The 19,248-nt window shown below is 30.6% G+C and overlaps 1 protein-coding gene across 1 annotated transcript in view; it reads right to left on the bottom strand.

Annotated features, from left to right (window-relative positions):
• Window positions 1-864: 864 nt before the first annotated feature.
• The window catches only part of LOC122716925, a 28,184-nt gene continuing 9,800 nt past the window's right edge, over window positions 865-19,248 (bottom strand). The window contains exons 3-4 of the mRNA XM_043940442.1: window positions 1,778-2,030; window positions 865-1,006 (exon numbers count right to left, since the gene is read on the bottom strand). Coding sequence (XP_043796377.1) covers window positions 865-1,006; window positions 1,778-2,030 — 395 coding nt within the window. The remainder of the gene's footprint in view (window positions 1,007-1,777; window positions 2,031-19,248) is intronic.

Raw genomic sequence — 19,248 nt, 5'->3', positions numbered from 1 at the left:
GTTTCTTGATTTTTAAGAGAAAAAAATTATGTTTCAAGAAATTAATCTTTTTTTTTTTAAATTAAACTCTATTTTGATGTTCTTTGTCTTGATGTAATTCAGTAAATATATTTATTCTAAAATATGACAAATTTTATAAAAAAATTTTCATAATCTTCTACAATGTTATTATTATTACATTAAATTAAAAAGAAAGAAATTTCCACCAAAAATTAGATAATGAAAACCAAAAAAAAAAACTTCATCTCAAACTAAAAACTAAAAAAAAAGATACCTCTATAAAAGATTATTTATTTTTCACACTGAAGAATGAAAACTATTAAAAATTCTTAAAAAAAATCACTTTACCTCGATTCAAACAAAAAAAAATCTTTTCGAAATTATCTTATTAGTTTAAATTAGCAAAAAAAAAAAAATTAGAACATTCATGAAACGTTTCTAACCAATTTTCCACAAAGATATATCCTATCACAATCAACAAGATTCATGGAAAACAATTTCCCAGAGAAACAGTTTCCCGAGAATCAGGAGATTCTCGAGGTCGTTTCTCGATTCGCCAGAAGCGAGTTTCTCTGCATCAAGGTCCATTCTTCGTAGCGAACACGTTTTTTGTCTGGCCACCCGTCGTCCCTGCACACTAGCCAGGATACGACGCGTCTGAAACGCGAGTGATTCAAGCTTGAATCCAGCGCGCCGCATCGATCATCATCATCATGCTCGAATAACATTTATGCCTTCCTATGGCGGTAACCGTGCAATACCAATTTGTCGTCGAGTCAATTTAGCTGGAACGGTATTTTTCGAATGGACTGATCGAAGATTTTTTTTTCTTTCCGTTCTTTTTTTTTTTTTTTTTTTTTTTTTTTATTTCAAGAAAGAAAAGAATTTCTGAGTTGAATGGTTGAAGATAAAAATATATAGGAAATTGATTTGACCAATAGTTGGTTTCAATAGATTGAAGAAAATAAGCATATAGAGTATATCACTATGAGGTATTTCCAATAATCTGAAAAAAAAATGTTTGAAATAAAAATTTTTTGTTGGTTATAAATTGTAATAAAAAGAAAATAAGAAGTATTTTTTTTGAAAATGGTTTTTTTAATAATCATTTTCATTTTTCATTTTTATTATTAATTTTTTTAAATGACACTATATGTTTTTGATTTCATAATATTGTAGCTGATTTATGGAATCTCTTTTGGAATTTTTCATTGTTTCTGAAATTGCTGATTCTTCCCAGAATTTTGTTAATTTTAAAATTGACTTTCTAAACGTGGCCTATATTCTATATTATAAACAATTCCAATATTCTCTATCGTATTCTCAACGTTCGATATCCACAGTATCCAATTTCATGAGTCCTGTATTACTAATATCGAGTTTCACGACTCTGAAGATGTTGAGTATCGAATTACTTGTGAGTCCTGAATTGCCAACCTTGAGTATATAAAGCAAACTGATTTGTATCTTATTTTACAAGTTCAAAATCGTTCTAATATCGAATCTAATGCAGGTTAATTTTTCTCAACATTGACTTTCACAAATCCAAAACCATTACAATTTAAAATAAATAATTCAACTTTCACTAGACTTTTAAAAGTTAAAAGTACATTTATATCAATCAAGTTATATCTGAATTTATCATTTCTTATTGCAGATCAGTGAAAAAACATTTTAAGATTACACGTCTGAAATGAACACCACATAAAATCAAATCTATTAATCGTCAGCGGTGCTAAATCATCATTTGCCAAATAAAAGAAAAAAAGAGAAATACCTATAGGGGTTAAACGGCTCCGTAAATTGTGAAAATTGAACGATCGTCGAAACGTTGGAAATTAGAAGACAGTTGAAGGGGCGGGAAGCCTCTGAAGAGCAAGGTGAAGGTAATACCGAAGGACCCTCCTCGTCCTTCGGGAGTGTCTTGGAGCAGAAGACAGCAGGGCACTCTAACGAACTTATCCCGAAGGCTGAGTGCTGCCTCCGGCGAGCCGAAGATATACGAGAATTCCTCTTCGCTTCACCAATGTCTATACAGGGTGGAGTATAATTATTGTCATAAAATAACTGGTTTGTTAGGAAAAAAAAAAGTTAAAAAAAAAAAAACAAAATAAATCGTTCTTAATTGACTTACTATTATCATGTTCATTATTAATGTCTTTCTATTGTGATCTAATAATATCTAAATCTCTAACACAACTGAAAAATGATTGTGGCATCTCTGTCTGGGGAGCATGAACTATATCTTGGCTTTAATTCAGTTTCCATAGTGAAATGCATTATTATATGTTAATATGCTATTATCTTTAGTTGTATCAATAAATATTTCATGTTTAACTTATGTTGAATTTTATGAAAGAAGTATGAAGTAGAAGATTCAACTTGATGATCAATTAAAAAATAATCCTACGTTTAAACTCAAATTATTCTCACGCACTACTTCTAAGGAACTAACAATAAGAAATAAAGGATGAAAGTGGAGGAAGTATTTCATCCCCACTTACTCATTCTTTGTGTATTCAAGATGTGCATTCGGTTAGCCTGCATAGCCTCTATGTAAGATGTAACGTGATTTTAAATAAAAGCATCAAATAATAAATCAAAATAATAAGGATTGATACAATAACAATGCAGATGCAATGCTTCAAATATTAGATTTCATCTTCATTTGTAAGAATTAAGGCAAAATTAAAATATGCTTTACATAATTTCTATGTAAAATTATATATTCAAATTTTTGAATACATCCTCTATCAAAGATGTATTCAAGGATGAACTAATCTTTACAATCAGGCGATATCATAAAGATTTTATCTTGTATATATACTATATATTATAACTGTACATTTTATTATCTAATATAATAGATATGAACTCGTCAAAAGTCTCTTGATAATACGTTACTCTCTATAATATCATCCTCAATGAGATATCGTTTAGAAGAAAAATATTCTTTCCATCTCTACACACATAGATCAACTATCTAGAATAAAATAATAATTATTAATAGACAACGCGACTTTCAAGTTCCTTATAGATATAAAACAGATATTAAATGACTTTCCTCTCGTTTGTTATATATTGCAGAACCAGTTTATATTTTACTTTTCTCAGTCTCTTTTCTTTTTGAAACACATTAAAATAAAACTGAATAGTATCTTTTATAGCATAAGGAAGAATATCATGTTTTTTTTTTTTTTTTTAGAATCTCATTTATATTACATCTACACAGCATCTTGTTTTCGCATAATAAATATGATATATTGTTGTTCTTATTATTATTACTATTGTTTTCTATTCTTATTATAACTGTCATTACCATTATCATTACTATCATTAATATTATTAGCATACCTTGAAGAACAATTTTTTTAGTAAAAGTGTGAGTAAAAATATATTACTTATAATCATCTTATTATTATATATGAAAAACATTTTAAACAACCTCCTTAACATATAAAGTTAGATATTTAACATTTAGTTCCATAATATTATGCAGAATATTAACAAATTGTTTTTTATTTTTATTATACATTTACATCTTATTAAACATTCTTTATTTTATTATTATCTTTTTTCTTATATATGTTTTTTTTTTATTATAAAATTTATTTCTTTATAGAATAAACAAAAGAAGTTCAAAGAAATTTTTGTGTCACCCTGTGTATATCATTGTGTAACATTCACACGAAATAACGCGTGCGCGGAAACGTGGCGGATAGAAAACGAAGAAAAAGCGGAAGGGTGGTGGAAAACTCACTTTCCACCACGGTCCGTCCAACCCTTCGGCCACGCGTCTCTGCCCCCCCTTCTTCCTCTCCCCTTTCGGTTTATAAGCAGCCGAAACACGGAGAGCTGAACAAAAACCAGGTCCCAAGAGTGAGAATATAGGAAACAAGGTGAATTTCTGAAAATCGATATCGTCAATTCAATTTACTTTCATCGAAAAATATTCAAATCAAAACCTTCGAATCTTTTTACTTCTCTTTTTCTTTTTAATTTCAATAACAAAATAACATATTATATACGAAATTTTAAAAATAGGAAAAATAATTAAATAATTAGTAGGAAATATTAATACTTAAATAATTAAATAATTAATAGGAAAAATTAATAGGAATAATTAAATAATTAATAGGAAAAATAATTAAATAATAAAATAATTAAATTTTCTAGTTATTGCTATTATTGAATAATTTTTTCGACTATTCATCAATGAATCGTAATAGAATTACGAAAAAGAAACGGATGTCACGTTTGATTTGAAATTATGAGGGAAGGGGCGGAAAAGTGATTTTTCCTTCATAAAAGAAAAATGAATCGATTGGAGAGAATATGGGAGGCGAAGAAATGATAACAACCTTTCAAGACGTATTAAGGTATTTTGCGGTTATGAATCGTTTTCTGACCACAAGAAACGTCGTATCCATCACGCAACTAGGATTAATACAGTAAGTTGCATATGTCGACAAGGGGATAATTGCGGTCGACATATTTTTTTACGGCAAACGACTTTCCGTTTCAGCGCTTTTAATCTATTACTTACCACAGTTATGTAACACGCATATCATTCGCATATATTTATTATTAATGTTTATATCTTAATATATTGTTTGTAATTAATACCAATATATAACATTAGGTTTATAATACAATAATAAGTTTTTTATAGGAGTTAAATTATTAATTTCATATAAGATTTATATAGATTATTCGAATGAAGTTGATAGAAAATTTAAAGAATAATTGTAAAGAATAAAATACAAACAAATACAAATGTTATAAATAATTTAATTTGCAGATTAAATAAAAATGAGGTAGAAGAAGAGTTCTAGTTTCATCTATTGTAAAACTGAATTAAAATTTGACAAATAAGCTTTTTAGATATATTGAATTAATAATATAAATATTTTTGCATATTAATTTTTGTTTCTAAGAATCAAAACGTCTTCAAAGAAACTTTAAAAATTTTTTTTTCATGCTGTATATTATATTAATCTATTCTGTCATTGCTTGAATAATTTAAATATTTCTTTAATTTAACAATAATTATAAAATTTATCTTAAAATTCAAAGGCTTTTAAAAAAAAAAAAATAATTATCAAAAAATTCCAAAGAATAAAATTTATTCCATACTATCCTAAAAAACTACATTCACTCAAAAATAATCTCATAATTATCCTTCAACTGTCTCCAATTATTCGCACATTTAAATAAAAATGATCAATAATTCTTCCAATCAATGCTTCGAATCAGCTTCGAATCAACTCACCCATTAACCAAATACCCGGTAATCAAATCCAACCCCGCTTATTAACGCGGTACACCTCCCTCCTGATTCAAATATTTGACGAAGAAAAGTTCCCCGTAATCCGCGGCAAGTTAAAAGGCTATACGTCGGGTAGAGAGGCCATTGGAAAAGTTCGAGGATCATTATCTCCAAAAATCGTGCACCGTTTCCTAATAGGGTATTCCGTTCGAGTTTCACATCTCGAGGGGTTGGAAAAGAAGAGAAAGGTGTATAGCCGCGGGGGAAGAGATGGGGGCGCGAAAGTGGCACGACACTCGAATCGGTACCCCGATCTTTCTTCGAGAAAACTTCTTACCACCCCTCCCCAACTCGAGTTTTGCCCGTCCTCCCGATGGTCACAGTTCGCTCGCCACCCTAAAAATTACTTCGAGTAAAAAACGAGCTTCGAACGGGTGAGGGGCAGCTACGAGGGTTCTTCTATCGAAACGCGTTCGAGGACCTCGTGACGATTGGAGGGCACGACCTGCTTCTGGAGGGACTTCAAACCGGACCGAGCGATCGTAAAATCGCTTGTGCAACAGACAAGTCCATTGCGCGATAACGTTATTTTATATTATTGAAGAAATTCTCTTATTTTCGATCTCAATCTTTCAATTTAGGATATTTGGATATTTTTTTTTTATTATTGTATCGGTTTATTATATTTATTGAAATTGAAAAATAATTGTGATTTCTTAATGTATAAATAAAATAAAGTATGTATAAATAAAATTTATCTGGTTATCGAGTAGACAATGGGTGAAAAAAAGATAAATATTTTATCAGATATTCATTTGAATTTGAGATTGGAAATTTTTCTCTTCAAAGCATTCCAATTGTTAAAAAATAAATTAATTAAAGAAAAATCATCAATTATAATGTAATTCAATATATTTTATAAATATAATAAAAGTCATTTGTTAAAAAATGCTATTATTATGGAACAGAGCTTTCATAAAAATATATATATATATATCTAAGAAACGAATGATTCGTCGATCATATGTATTGCAATACTTTCCTCATTTCTGAGATGTTGAATAGGCTGTATATAAGTTTCGTGACGTCCACCCTGCAATATAATGCTACGAGTTTTTCGAGGGCGAATTGTGACCATGTGTTTAGAAATAAGAATCGTAGGAATGCGTTTGTGCGCCAGTGTGACTAAATAGCAATTGTGTGCACGAATATATACGTTTTGTGATAAGAAGGGAGAACGGTGAATGATGAGAGGGTAAACTTTCAATTAGCAAGAAAGAGAAGAATTGTATCTATACTCTAGAATCTTCAAGAAAAAGAAACATTAGATTCTAAAATTTTGGATTCAGATTAATTTTAATAGCCAATTTTTCAAAATTATTTTAAAAATTGCATTCTATTTGTTTAAATAGAATTAGAGAAAGAAGAACAAAAATATTAGATTAAAACAAATCTTTAATATATTATATTATAATATTTTAATATTTTAATATATAATATATTATTCATCTAATATTTTATATATATTTTATAATATTTTATAATCTAATATTTTAATATATAATATATTATTCATTAATTTTATATATATTTATATTATTTATTTTATAAAAAATAAATATTATATAGACACATATAAGTTCAACAATCATTGGAATCATTAAAATTTTCCTTTGAACTGAATCTCGAATAGGGTATATAAAGCGACTAGTACGTATATGGTATGTCACGGATTCTTGTGTTACATTATGTGTACTCACACAGGTACACTTGATCGCCGATGCTACAAGCATAGGAGTCACTTCATAAAATTATAAAACTTGTAATACTAGTAGTTTTCTAGTGTGATATCTCCTCCGGTTCTATGGATTCCTGTTTTCCAGCTGATAATTTTATTTAGAACAACGTGCACAGGGTTACGACCATCTCCATAAATACCACAACGCCTCCAGATAATTTTATATCACTACATTACGCTTTCTTACGCAATAAATTTTATATCATATAATTAATATTTTTTATTCGATATAATTTAAAAAAAAAACAATTTCTTGTATTAATTATAATCAAATGTCAATATAAACTCGCCATTTGTGCTCAAAATTAAACAAAATAAATTTTTCTTTCTTAAACATAACCTATAGAACATAACCTAACCTATAAAAACATTATTTATTAATTTTTATTTGTAATTTAGATTATATTTAAAAAAAAGTGTTACATTTTGAGTCAAGATAACGATTCTCTATTGACACAATCATTTATGAGAGATTAAGATCATCCTCTTAATGATGATGAAGGATAATGTAGTCTGCGGGATTTTCTCATTCAACGCGATGTAATTCTGCACGCCGAAGACCACACCGAATACTATTCTGTTAATATGCAAGGTGATTAGAGAACAGAGGGAAAGATGCAAGAAACAAGAGAATAAATGGCGAGATAACGAATCAAAAATAATGCGATGTGAAAGAAATAAGAAACGTAAATGATGGCTGTCTCTTTTTCGAGTAAAAACAAAATTATAATTTGAAAAAATCAATACTCTATAATGATTTATATAATTCTAAGTTATCAAATAATAGAAAATATTCTCTTATAATTATTGTAAATTAATTATGTCTATACAATTGTAATTTTTCTGCAACATTTTATAACTTGCAAAAAAATTGTTTAAATAGTATGGTTAATTAGATTGTCTAAATGCTAATCTATTCTTATTATTTACATATTTTTAAAAAATTATTAATAAAATATTCCTATTTCTATCCAAAAGTTTGTAAATTGAACCACTTAAACTATTCTTTAATAATATTAATAATCAATCAGTTCCTATTACAATTATCATTTCAATGTAATCAACTAACTTACAAATCAAATCACACACATCACATCTAGCAAACTCTCAATCTTATTATATTTCAAACATTTATTTATTTAAAATTATATTTTACTTCCAAATTTTTTTCCAAATTGATCACAATATAAAATATATCATTTCAAAAAATATTATCATTGAAAATTTTATTTTAATATATATAATTATTTTATATACAGTATAATTATAAATATAAATTATAAATTATAAAAATAATATAATTAATATTGACCTTTTAATCCAATAATATATATATGAAGACAATGATTGATTGGTATATATGATGAAAATGAATGATTGGTCCACATAGAAATTTTTCGATTGACTTGGCAGATGCGTATACATAATACCACGCATATACGTCGCTCCCGCGAATCCTCCGTGCGTGACTAACGTATAGAGTTACGCGGCTTGCATTCCTAGGAAGGTATATGTATATATGAAATTCGATAACTTTCGCGTACAGGAGAACGCGTGAAAGGGTAAGCAACCGTGTTTAAGATAAAAAAAAACGTTCGATCATTATTGCTCCCTTCGGTTGCGCATATTATATATCAATGACAACTCGAATTTATTTTTCGATACTTGTCTTATTTATTTTTACCTTATTTCTAGGTTAGGTTTATTTTATTTTTAGGTTAGGTTCGATTAAATAAATTATCATGTAGAGATGTAATAATTATATATCCTTGAAAAATCATATATTTAGAGACTATATACTTAATATTCATAATATTTATGATATGATGAAAAGAAATATTAAGCCGTATTTCCAACGCATAAATTTTCAATCAATTGAAAATATATATCATACGATCTCATTTTCAGAATAACTTTTTCAAATATCATATAAATAATCATTTTAACATTAACTCGAATATGCGTAAGGAATAAATATTTATTTATTCAAATATTTTTAAACCTTGAAAATCGAGGATTAAAAGAGATATTACATTCTTGAGATATTAATTGTCAGAGATTCGTGTTTCCCATGAAATATAAGAAGTTGAGCGAGCGCATTTAATGTGAATCGAGCTTAAAGTGAAAGCCGACCTGTTTGCCGTTGGTACACCGATGCGTTCTACCAACGATTACTCGTACGACCTGTTCTCCGGTGTACGTCCCGGTTTTACATACCCACGACATCGTTTCCAGATTAAGGAAATGCGAACAACAAAAATTGTCTGAAAATGGAACAATTTTTCTATTCGTTTGATGTGTGTGTCAAAATCGAAATAATAATATCGAAATAGAAAGCGTTTACAGTTAGAATATCTTCTAATATCTAATGAAAAATCCAATAAAAAAAACATTAATTAAAATTATAATTTTAAAATATCTCTAAAGTTTAATTAAGATTATGAAATTGACTATATAAACTTTTATAAGATCGAATATTGATATTTTTACTTTTGACACACACACACACATGTCTGAAGTGTAATTCTGAATTTCAATTTCAAATTTTTAAGATAACCAAAAATACATATATAAATAATGAATTTCAGTCTTTGAAACATGAAACTTAGAATAAAAAACTTTAGTGATATTATTATTTTATTTTTATAAAGATACAAATTGAAATTCTTATCCAATAACGGTTAATTCATAGCGACACCTGAGACTGTGATCAATACCAGGATATATTGAGGATACGTTTCTTGCGTATCTTCGATCCAACAACATGGGCTCGAGAGAGAGCTGTAACCTATAACAAGCGACGATACGTTGATATAATTGGATAAGCTCGCCAAACGTTTCGAGTTTCATCTTTTCCATTCTATAGCACTTTAAAATCGTGGGATTTTAGCGATGGAACCGGCCTAAAACCGGAGGGTTCAGCTATCAAAAGTCGTTTGGTTAACGCTAATCCTCAATTGCGTTCATCTTAATCACCTTAAGCACTCGACCGCTATATTTCTTCACTTTACACCGTAGCTTACCGATATTTGCGATTGTTCTACCGATATTGTACTATGTTACACAAGAAATATAGAGATAGAAAAATTAGGAACACAGTTATCGATAAATATAGACGAATAAAAATTTTGAATTACATAACTTTCATATATTTGTTAAATTAATGATGATTCAATAATTTAGGATTAAAAATGTTTCATTTATAATTATCGAATTCTTTGAGTATCTTGAATTATTTATTTTTTAAAAAATAACTAAGCTATGAACATTATTTAAAAATATAATTGCATGTATCGATAGATTAAATTGTTCATTATGGATCGAAAAAAGAATGAAACTGATTTTTTAAAAATATTTTTCACGTTTATTATTTGTGAAAATGTCGAAAAGAAGAAACCCAATAACGCTATAGCTTTATTCCGCGATATGTACGACATGAAAGAAGCGAAGTAATAAAGTTGGCAATGGCAAATTCGATGGAGAAAAAAATCCTGCTAAATCCTGAAAAAGTATTCAACCAGATTGATATTAATCACGATGATAAAAGAAACATATAGATGTATTTACTTACTTACATCTTATTAAAATTCTTTTCGAAATTATTTCATCAAACTACTAAATTCTACTGCAATGTATAATATAATAATATATAATACCAAATTTCGAATAAAAAAAAAAAGAAACTAAAAATGGAGGGGAGAAGGGTAGCTCTCAACAACGAGTATGATGTACTGCGCTAATAACCGAACCCACTGGGTTGGTTGTGGCATATCCTAACGATGCTTTAAGCCATAATTAATTTACTGACCGATCCCTTACCTACTGGAACCAGCCGGTGTACCCTTAAATTCCGATAGCTAGCCACGAACAAACGTATTTTCCATCTTTATCCTCCTTTCATATAACGTATCAGATTGCGTGTACGTAAGCAGAATGAAGCACCGAAACACATCGATGATCATATCTCATTTTGTCTCGATTTTATTAAAGAATTGGTTATACAAAAAATATCTAAATAGCGATCAGTTTCGGCAGGTATCCGAGAGAATGTGGGCGTGATGATGGGCCTGGCCGCGAGCCTTTTTCTGATTCGCGTTGCAAACGCAACTTTTCTCACGGACAAAAGAGATTGCATCGCGTGCAACATCGCAAGCGATGGTTTCATAGGTAATTTGAATGACCAACTATATAATTCGCGAGCTGAAGACGAGTGAATGATTTAGAGAAGATGCGGTTGAACGCTATGGAAAATAAATCTTTAGAAAATGAAAGTTTAATTTCGTTCTATATTTGCTATTAAGATATAATTAAGATGGATGGAGAATGAGTGTAGTTTGTATACGAAAGTAAAAATTGAAATATTTCTTAATCAATCAAAATAGAGTACAAGATTATTAAATTTAACTATGTCGATTTTGTTAATTTATATTATATCTTCAAAGTACTCTTGGATAAAAAAATAATTCACATATGTAGCTTTTATTATCTGATTAAACATCATCTTTAATTTTCAAGTTCAATCGGATCAAAAATAATTATTCAAATGGTTATGAATAATTCATTTAATTAACAAATAAACTTGCAATTACTTTTACATCTTCGTAATCATTCCGTTTCTAACGAAAGAAACCTCTCCGATCATCTAAACCAAAAAACAATCTATTCGTGTTTAATTACTCATATCTTGAAATAAGAAAGATGAGGAACCATCAATATCAAAGTACTGCACTATACTTATTATACAAGTTGTAGGAGCGTTATCAATTTGTCTAGCCTATTTATTGGTCGATAGAAAGAGAGAGAGAGAGAGAGAGAGAGAGAGAGAGAGAGAGAGAGAGAGAGAGAGAGAGAGAGAGAGATTGGCGAGTGGTCAGAAGAGGGGTGGGGAGGAGGTGAATGGGCGCCGAGACGCCAGACGCCGGCGGATGCCGGGCGCCGCATGTCCTAGACTCGCGACGGGACAACGACCGTGATGTTTGTCGAGCGAAATGCCAGAAAAAGGAACACGACGACGCTTCGTGTCCCAACGAAACTGTTTGAAAAAGGAGGGCGAAATATGCTCGAGTCGGTAAAATACAGGGAAAAGAGGGAGAAAATACCACGGTGGTAAGTAATGCGTAGTTGAGAAGAATCAGGCAGAAAGGATGAGAGAGCGAAAAGGAGAGAAAAATAAAAGAAGAATGAAACGTGAACAACCATAAGCAAGATTAATACGCCACCTTTATTTTAAATTCGAAAGTGCAGATGGCATGGTGTGTGCAAATAGATGAATAAAAAGAAGAGCTTTGCAGAAAGTTTTCGCAGTGCAGGATGTTGATATATTCGTGGAACATCTTTGAAAGATTCTAAAGATTTTGTCGATTCTTAAGATCAAAGCAAACAGAAAAGTTGATATATAAAATATGGTGGAAATTTATTTATTTTAACTTAAGCAAGGTAAAGACATATAAAACAAGATGATAATATATTTGTTGATCAGAATAAGTGGTTTGCTTAACTTGATTGAAAAACATTTTAAATTTGGAATTTATCCCATCAATAAGAAACAAATATGTGTGAGCAAATGGTAAAACCATAAATAATATAATATTGTTAAGAAAGCGATAAGTTTAGTATACTGATGTATTGATTAAATGGTATTAATGATATGTAATAGGTTAAGATACTTCAAATGCAGTGAAGCATGACGAGATATTTATTATGTTTAGTGAGATGGTTAATATCTAATATCTATTATAATATAAACATATTATGATCTAAATATACATATTTTGTTTCTTCGTAAATTTTATTAAATCATATATAAAAAATGCTTTTAAAAATATAATAAAAAAAATAATAACAAATGCATTAAATAATTTAAATTAAAATTATGATTTTATTTGTGTGATTTTATATGTGTATTTTCTTATTGTGATTTTGTTTATAATTTTTAATTAAATTTAAAATTTCTATGCTGTGTTATGTATATGTAAAAAGCAATTTAAGATTTATTTTGGTTATAAAAAAAAGGTTTTTGTAAGCAAAATAATAATCCGCAAACTTGATTCTATAAACGATGGATCCTTTATGATAAAATTTTAATTTAGAAATCATTCTAAAACAACGAAAAAAACCAAAATATTCATTAAAAACGAAGGTCCAAAACTTTTTAAATGTTAATGAACTTGAAAGATAACATATCTTTGAACCGAATAAATATATACCTACTTATCGTTGTTATAAAAATTCCATTAATATAAATTACGATTTAATAGCTTTTGGGTATTTATAAATATTTTTTAGTAATAAGACTTAAAACTGAATGCGTAAATTTAAATATGTAACATATGAGATAAAGAAAATGATTAAAAATAATAGTTTTTTGATTCCAGATATCTGTAATTGTATTGCTCTCGATACTCGATCCTGTTCTTGCTTGCACATGCTTCTAAAGGATCGAGATAATCTAACAGATCGAGTTTTTACAGAATTTATGATCAACGCAAATTTTATAAAATTTCACGAATTTAAATCTAAATTTTAATCTTAAATATTTATAAAATATTGAATATTTTTAAAATTAAATTTTTATCTCGATCAATCTGCTGATTTTAATTGAAATATATTTATTAAATATAAAGATATTATTTCAAATAATATTTTTATTTATATATAATCAGTGATCAGCTTTAATTTTCAAATTATTATCAAAAAATACTATGAAAAACTAAAGCCTACTGTCAGTTACATGTAAAAGAAAAAATTGTTTTAAATGATGTTTTTCGTAAAATATCTCATTAAAATCAATGAGAAGGAACAGTAGATTTAACAGTAGATTTATCTTTATTTTATTCTAATCATAAAATTAATAACAAGAAATAAAAATCATCTTACAATTAATAAAAGAAAACAAAAAAATCTTCAAAAATCTTTCCATTCAATGGACCATCAAAAATCTCAAGCAATAAAACCAAAGTCACAAGTAACCAAACTCGACATAATAAATCTGTTCAGTTTAAATGTCCAGCCCATCTTTGATTCATCTCGGTTTGGTCCAAACTCAAGTAGTTCCAATTTTCGCATCATCCATCGGAACGATCACAAGCTTGAGTCGTTAACGACATCGACAGCCTAGAATCATCTCCCTCTCTACGCTCTAACATTCTAAGAAGTGGTTCATTCGAAAAAAAACACAAACTATAAAAGAATATAGGAAAGAAAAAAATAGCGGTGGGGAAAGAAAAGATCGGCCAAAAGTCCGACTAAAGGAAACGTTTACGAGGCCTCGGCTCTGAATTACGATCTCAATACTGCAATAAGTGCTCTTAGCAGGACCATGTTTTTTTTTTGTCGACGCGAGATGTTTCCCCTCCCCTCTTCAGGCATTTATCGTAGCTTTACGCCGCTACTCCCGTGGGCTTCTCTCTCGAGAAATATTATTTAATTAACGGGAGGAGACCGCCGCAGTTGAGACCTGGATCTTCCATAGCTCGTAAATAAAAACAGTATATTCTTGCCCAGTCGTGCCGGTCATTCCTTCTCTCTCTATCTTCCATCCACGCGCTAGCATTCCATCTTTTTCCAAATATCTTACCCCTACCATCGCTCGATCGTATCCCCACTACTATCTACCGACCATCGGGTATAATCGTGTTCCTTCGTTCCTTCGACGAACGCGCACAGTGCCCTCTTTCCACAAGGAGCGCGATATTTTCGGTAATCATGGTACTGCTACGGAGCTCTTTAAGTGCGACATTACTTCCGCTAGAAACGTGCTTTTTACTCGATTAGCCTTGCGGTAAATTTAAGCTCTGCTCGAATCTTGCGCACAGGACACACGGCCGTCAATATAACCTTCTCCCTTCTTTGTGGTCCCCTTTGACCCCCGCCAATCGGAAGCCAAAGAATTTCTTCCTTTAATTGTCCTCCGCCCCAGCGACCGAAATATATACCGGGCTAGAGTCGAGTAAGAAACCGACACTAGAACGACTCCGGAAAGTAATCTGCCTAATTACCCAGCAAGAGATTCATTCTCCCGGTACACAGGGAGAGGTTAAGGGTTCGAGAGGTGAGGTTTCTGTCGTTAAACGACCGAAGACTGTTCTCTGTCTTTCTCGGAGCGATTTTCTCGCAACGCACCGGCATCCGAAAATGCGTCCTAACGCTTCAGAGGGCCGAAACGACCGGATTTCTCCTCCCTCCAAACCGTCGCTCAGCCAAACTTATTTAACGCCCGCGGCTTCCTCCGCTTTGAAGTGGAAACCCTTTTCGGCGACGCGCGAATCTCGCAAAAGACTTGGAGATCTCGGTTTGTTCGTAATTCCTGGAATTTGAAATAACACGAAATCTCGAGTGCCGATTTCCACAAGCAGGGGTTAGGATTTACGGATATTGAAGGCAATAAAAGTATTTTTTGATTCGAGGAACAAATTGCAAAATTATTTAAATGAAAGTTATCAAGATTCCACGCGAATATAAATGGAATTCCAATAATTCGAAATTTCTAATAGCAGCCATATTGGATGCATTATGATGACAGAATTATCGATAAAAGTTATGATGATTATTATTTAGAAATTCACTAATCTATGATTGCCGCAAATGTAATTTATTAATTAAAAATTAAATTCTCATTTGAACTTTGATGTTATTTCTTTACATATAAATCTCTGTAAATTTTCAATTTTCGTTTCAATTTTCTATCTCTCTCAATTTATGAGTTCAATTATACACGACTGGTCAATTCTAAGCATATGGAAGATGCAGCAGCGCCATCAGTGGCATAATAAAACTCATTCCAAGATATATCATGTAACAAGTACATACGGGTCAACTTGTGTATTCAATGGTCGAAAACGCACTGTGCTTTTTTCCTGTTTGGCAAGTCTATCTGCGAGACGAGGAGAAAATATTCATAATGCTGGATTAAGCGTGAGAGTGGTCTGGGATGCTCCGAAGGGTGGACGAGCAAACTAATCAAGAGTCCGCCCCATTTAATTCCCACCCTCGCCATCTTCTCTTAACCATACGCCGCTACTGCTTTGTGGTCATCTTGGTATCTCATAGACGAGGTACAGCATAAGACTTATCATATCTTTTTTAAACATTTTTGAAAACTAAATTTTTATATGAATAATAATATCAAATTATCGTACAGCATTATAGCATTACAATTATTTTTATGTCTCTTATGATTATAAAAGTAATATAAATTATAAATATTAAAAACATTATTAGTTTTTAACATCATCATTTCAGAGATTCTCTATGCTTTGTTTCTTCATGTACGTCTACTACCCATTATCAATACCATCCCCACTATTACTTATGCCAGTTCAATTTGATTGTGTGTATGTATGAATTTTTTTCGTTAGCACATAGAACTTCCTTTTCTACTGCAATCATCGTGTTTGAATCGTGTATTGGATAGGATATAGTGGCCAAGAGTGATGATGATTGTAGGGAGAGGGTTCGCAGTTAGGATAGTGGGTAGCTTGGTAAAGGAGATTATTAGGAAGTTGAGAATTATCGTGCAAGAGAATTATTTTTATAGACAGGATAACATAGAACTGTAATACCATGTAATGAATGGTTTTATATCTGTTTGCCATAAAGTTCACTCATACCATGAAATTAAATATTGAAAAGATTTGAACTATACAGGGTAAATGAAACTAAAATAAAACTAACTAAAATAAAAAAAGTGAAATAGAATAGGATAAGCAGAAATAACTGAATTATAGGTATATTAATATGAACTGAATTATGGGAAGATGGAATTAAATAAAGTCAATAAAATTAAAATTATAATTATAATCAAGAAGTAATATTTATCTTGGTTGGAAGTAAATCTATCTTATGAATAAAAATCAACTGATTGAGTCAATTTTAATTTGTTTTACAAAGGATTATATTTATATCATAAATTAAACAAGATCATCAATATTAATTATTATGCATCTGTATGAATGTAAAACGAATCTTGATAAAGAGCTAAATATTGGAATTTCGAACTCTCTCTGGGACAGGCATTTAGCATGCTTATCGGATATTGATTGGATCAGCAATCGATGGTTAACGCGGCATTAAAACAACGAGTCTGCGGGGACGATACACGCGAAGTAATTCAAGTTAAAGCCCAAACAGACGCATTATTCAAGTTGCACACATTCAAGTATATTTCACAATGGTAATATGAACTTTTATAACGATAAATTATAAAAGAAATATTTTATCAATCAATGGTTTATATTAAAAATTAGAGAATTGACAGGAAGGTTTATATATTTAATAATCATTTTCATTGTTGAAAGTAGTTCCATTTATCACTCATGAAAACATTTACTTAACTTTAGATTTTTCTTTTTTTTCTATGTTTGACAAAAAAAAAAAATTCGAGCCATAAATTATTCCATAAATGTTCGATTTGTATTCTGATTTTCGAATCAACCAATTTCTAATATATGTATAATATTCAATAAAACGTTTAGTCAAGTGATTGCCACGAAATAATACAAAATAGATCAAACAACAAAGTAATTAGAATAGATCATGGCAATTTTTAATATATAATATTCAATAAAACACATAGTCAAGTAATTGGCATGAAATGATGCGAAATGTATCAAAACAAACCAGCTAGAATAGGTCATGGCACGTTAGAAGAAAAGTTTTTTTTTCGATCCAATTAATTACCCAATTAGTTATTCAAGAAACATCACAATGCATTCTTCATAATGAACAGAACAGATAAATCGTCTATTTCAACCGGTATGAGGGAAACGTCAGAGGGCAGCATAGCGATCGTAGTACCAGCAGCGCAATATGCAGTAAAGCACGAATGCAACAATGCGATCTCCCCCCTAGCGGTGGACAAGTGAACGAAGGGGAATGGGGGTATTCCGGATATATATGGGGTGTCTCGTTAATCAAGAGAACCTCGCTATCGCCCGTGGCCTACCAAGGGTGGAAAATAGGAGAGGAGCGAGGGTGACCAGTGTTTAACGGTTGACAAACGATCGTGTACGTACGCGGTCACGTAAACAAGCGCGAAACACGCGCGCGCAAAAACCCGTAAATCTGCCTATTAAACGCGATTAACGATTTCGGGAAGTCACAACCGTCATCCCAGTGAACACGTGATCAGACGTGTCGGTGAGAATTTTGTAGTTTAGTAATACAACAACTACAAGAAATGATAAAAGAAAGAGGAAGAAATGAAAAAAAGAAAGAAGAAATTAAAGATATAATTAACACATATGATTAGTGGATAATAAAAATGAAGAAAGAATAAATAAGAAAAAAAATGAATGACAATTTATCAATCTGAGAAAATAGAAAATATTAAGGAATTCGGATATCATTCATCTATACATATTTCTAAATTTTATTCAATAACAATGAATCTATAAAAATAAAAAAAAACATCTTTTTTTTAGACACCTACGTATGATATAAATTTTTTTCCAATTCTGAATTCATCTCTTGAAGTTAACACATATGATGCGTTAAAAAACAAAAACCAGTCGCATAACAGCAGGAATGAATTTCTACCCCTTAGAGTACATCCAAAGTAATGGCGGTTAAAATATTTAATATACCGTCTAATCAAGGGGAGGAAATGGTGGGAGGAGGGTTCTGAAGTCACGGCTACTACGTGACCGACCGCCAACGAGCCCATGATTCCAGCAAAATCGTCCTCTCCGATTATCAGTCGTGTAACGAGGCGAAAAAAAGAACGAGAAATCGGGTTTTGCCGCATTCCACGCGCGTTCAAGCTTGGTCAGTACGCGGGGGTAGCGCGATTTTTCTTAGGGGTTGTGTTTTCATCGCATTTCTACCGTGCCTCGTGTTGCACTAACGAACATCTATGAAAAACTGTATATCTCTCCGTCAAACTATATTGTTTCTTTTCTTCTCTCTCTGATCTAATGATTCTTCCGTGAATCTGCTTGACTTCTTTATCATTAACTTTATCTTCATTGATTTCCGTTGAAACGCGCGTGCCACTCGTTCTTACTATTTAGTCTTATCTATTAGCTGACGATTAATAAGAGAAATACATGATACGAAAGCAAAATTATAAATTAAATTACTTTTTGGTAATTGAAAATATGTAAATGGGAAAATAGAATGGATTTGTTAGTATAAGAATTAAATTCGTTTGTAATTTATACGAAACCTAACCTAAAACTTTATA

Source organism: Apis laboriosa, unplaced genomic scaffold (genome assembly GCF_014066325.1).
Source record: "Apis laboriosa isolate Shangri-la unplaced genomic scaffold, ASM1406632v1 scaffold49_cov149, whole genome shotgun sequence".
Classification (NCBI taxonomy): domain Eukaryota; kingdom Metazoa; phylum Arthropoda; class Insecta; order Hymenoptera; family Apidae; genus Apis; species Apis laboriosa.
The sequence above is the reverse complement of the archived record's forward strand: the minus strand, read 5'-3'. Positions and strand labels throughout refer to the sequence as shown.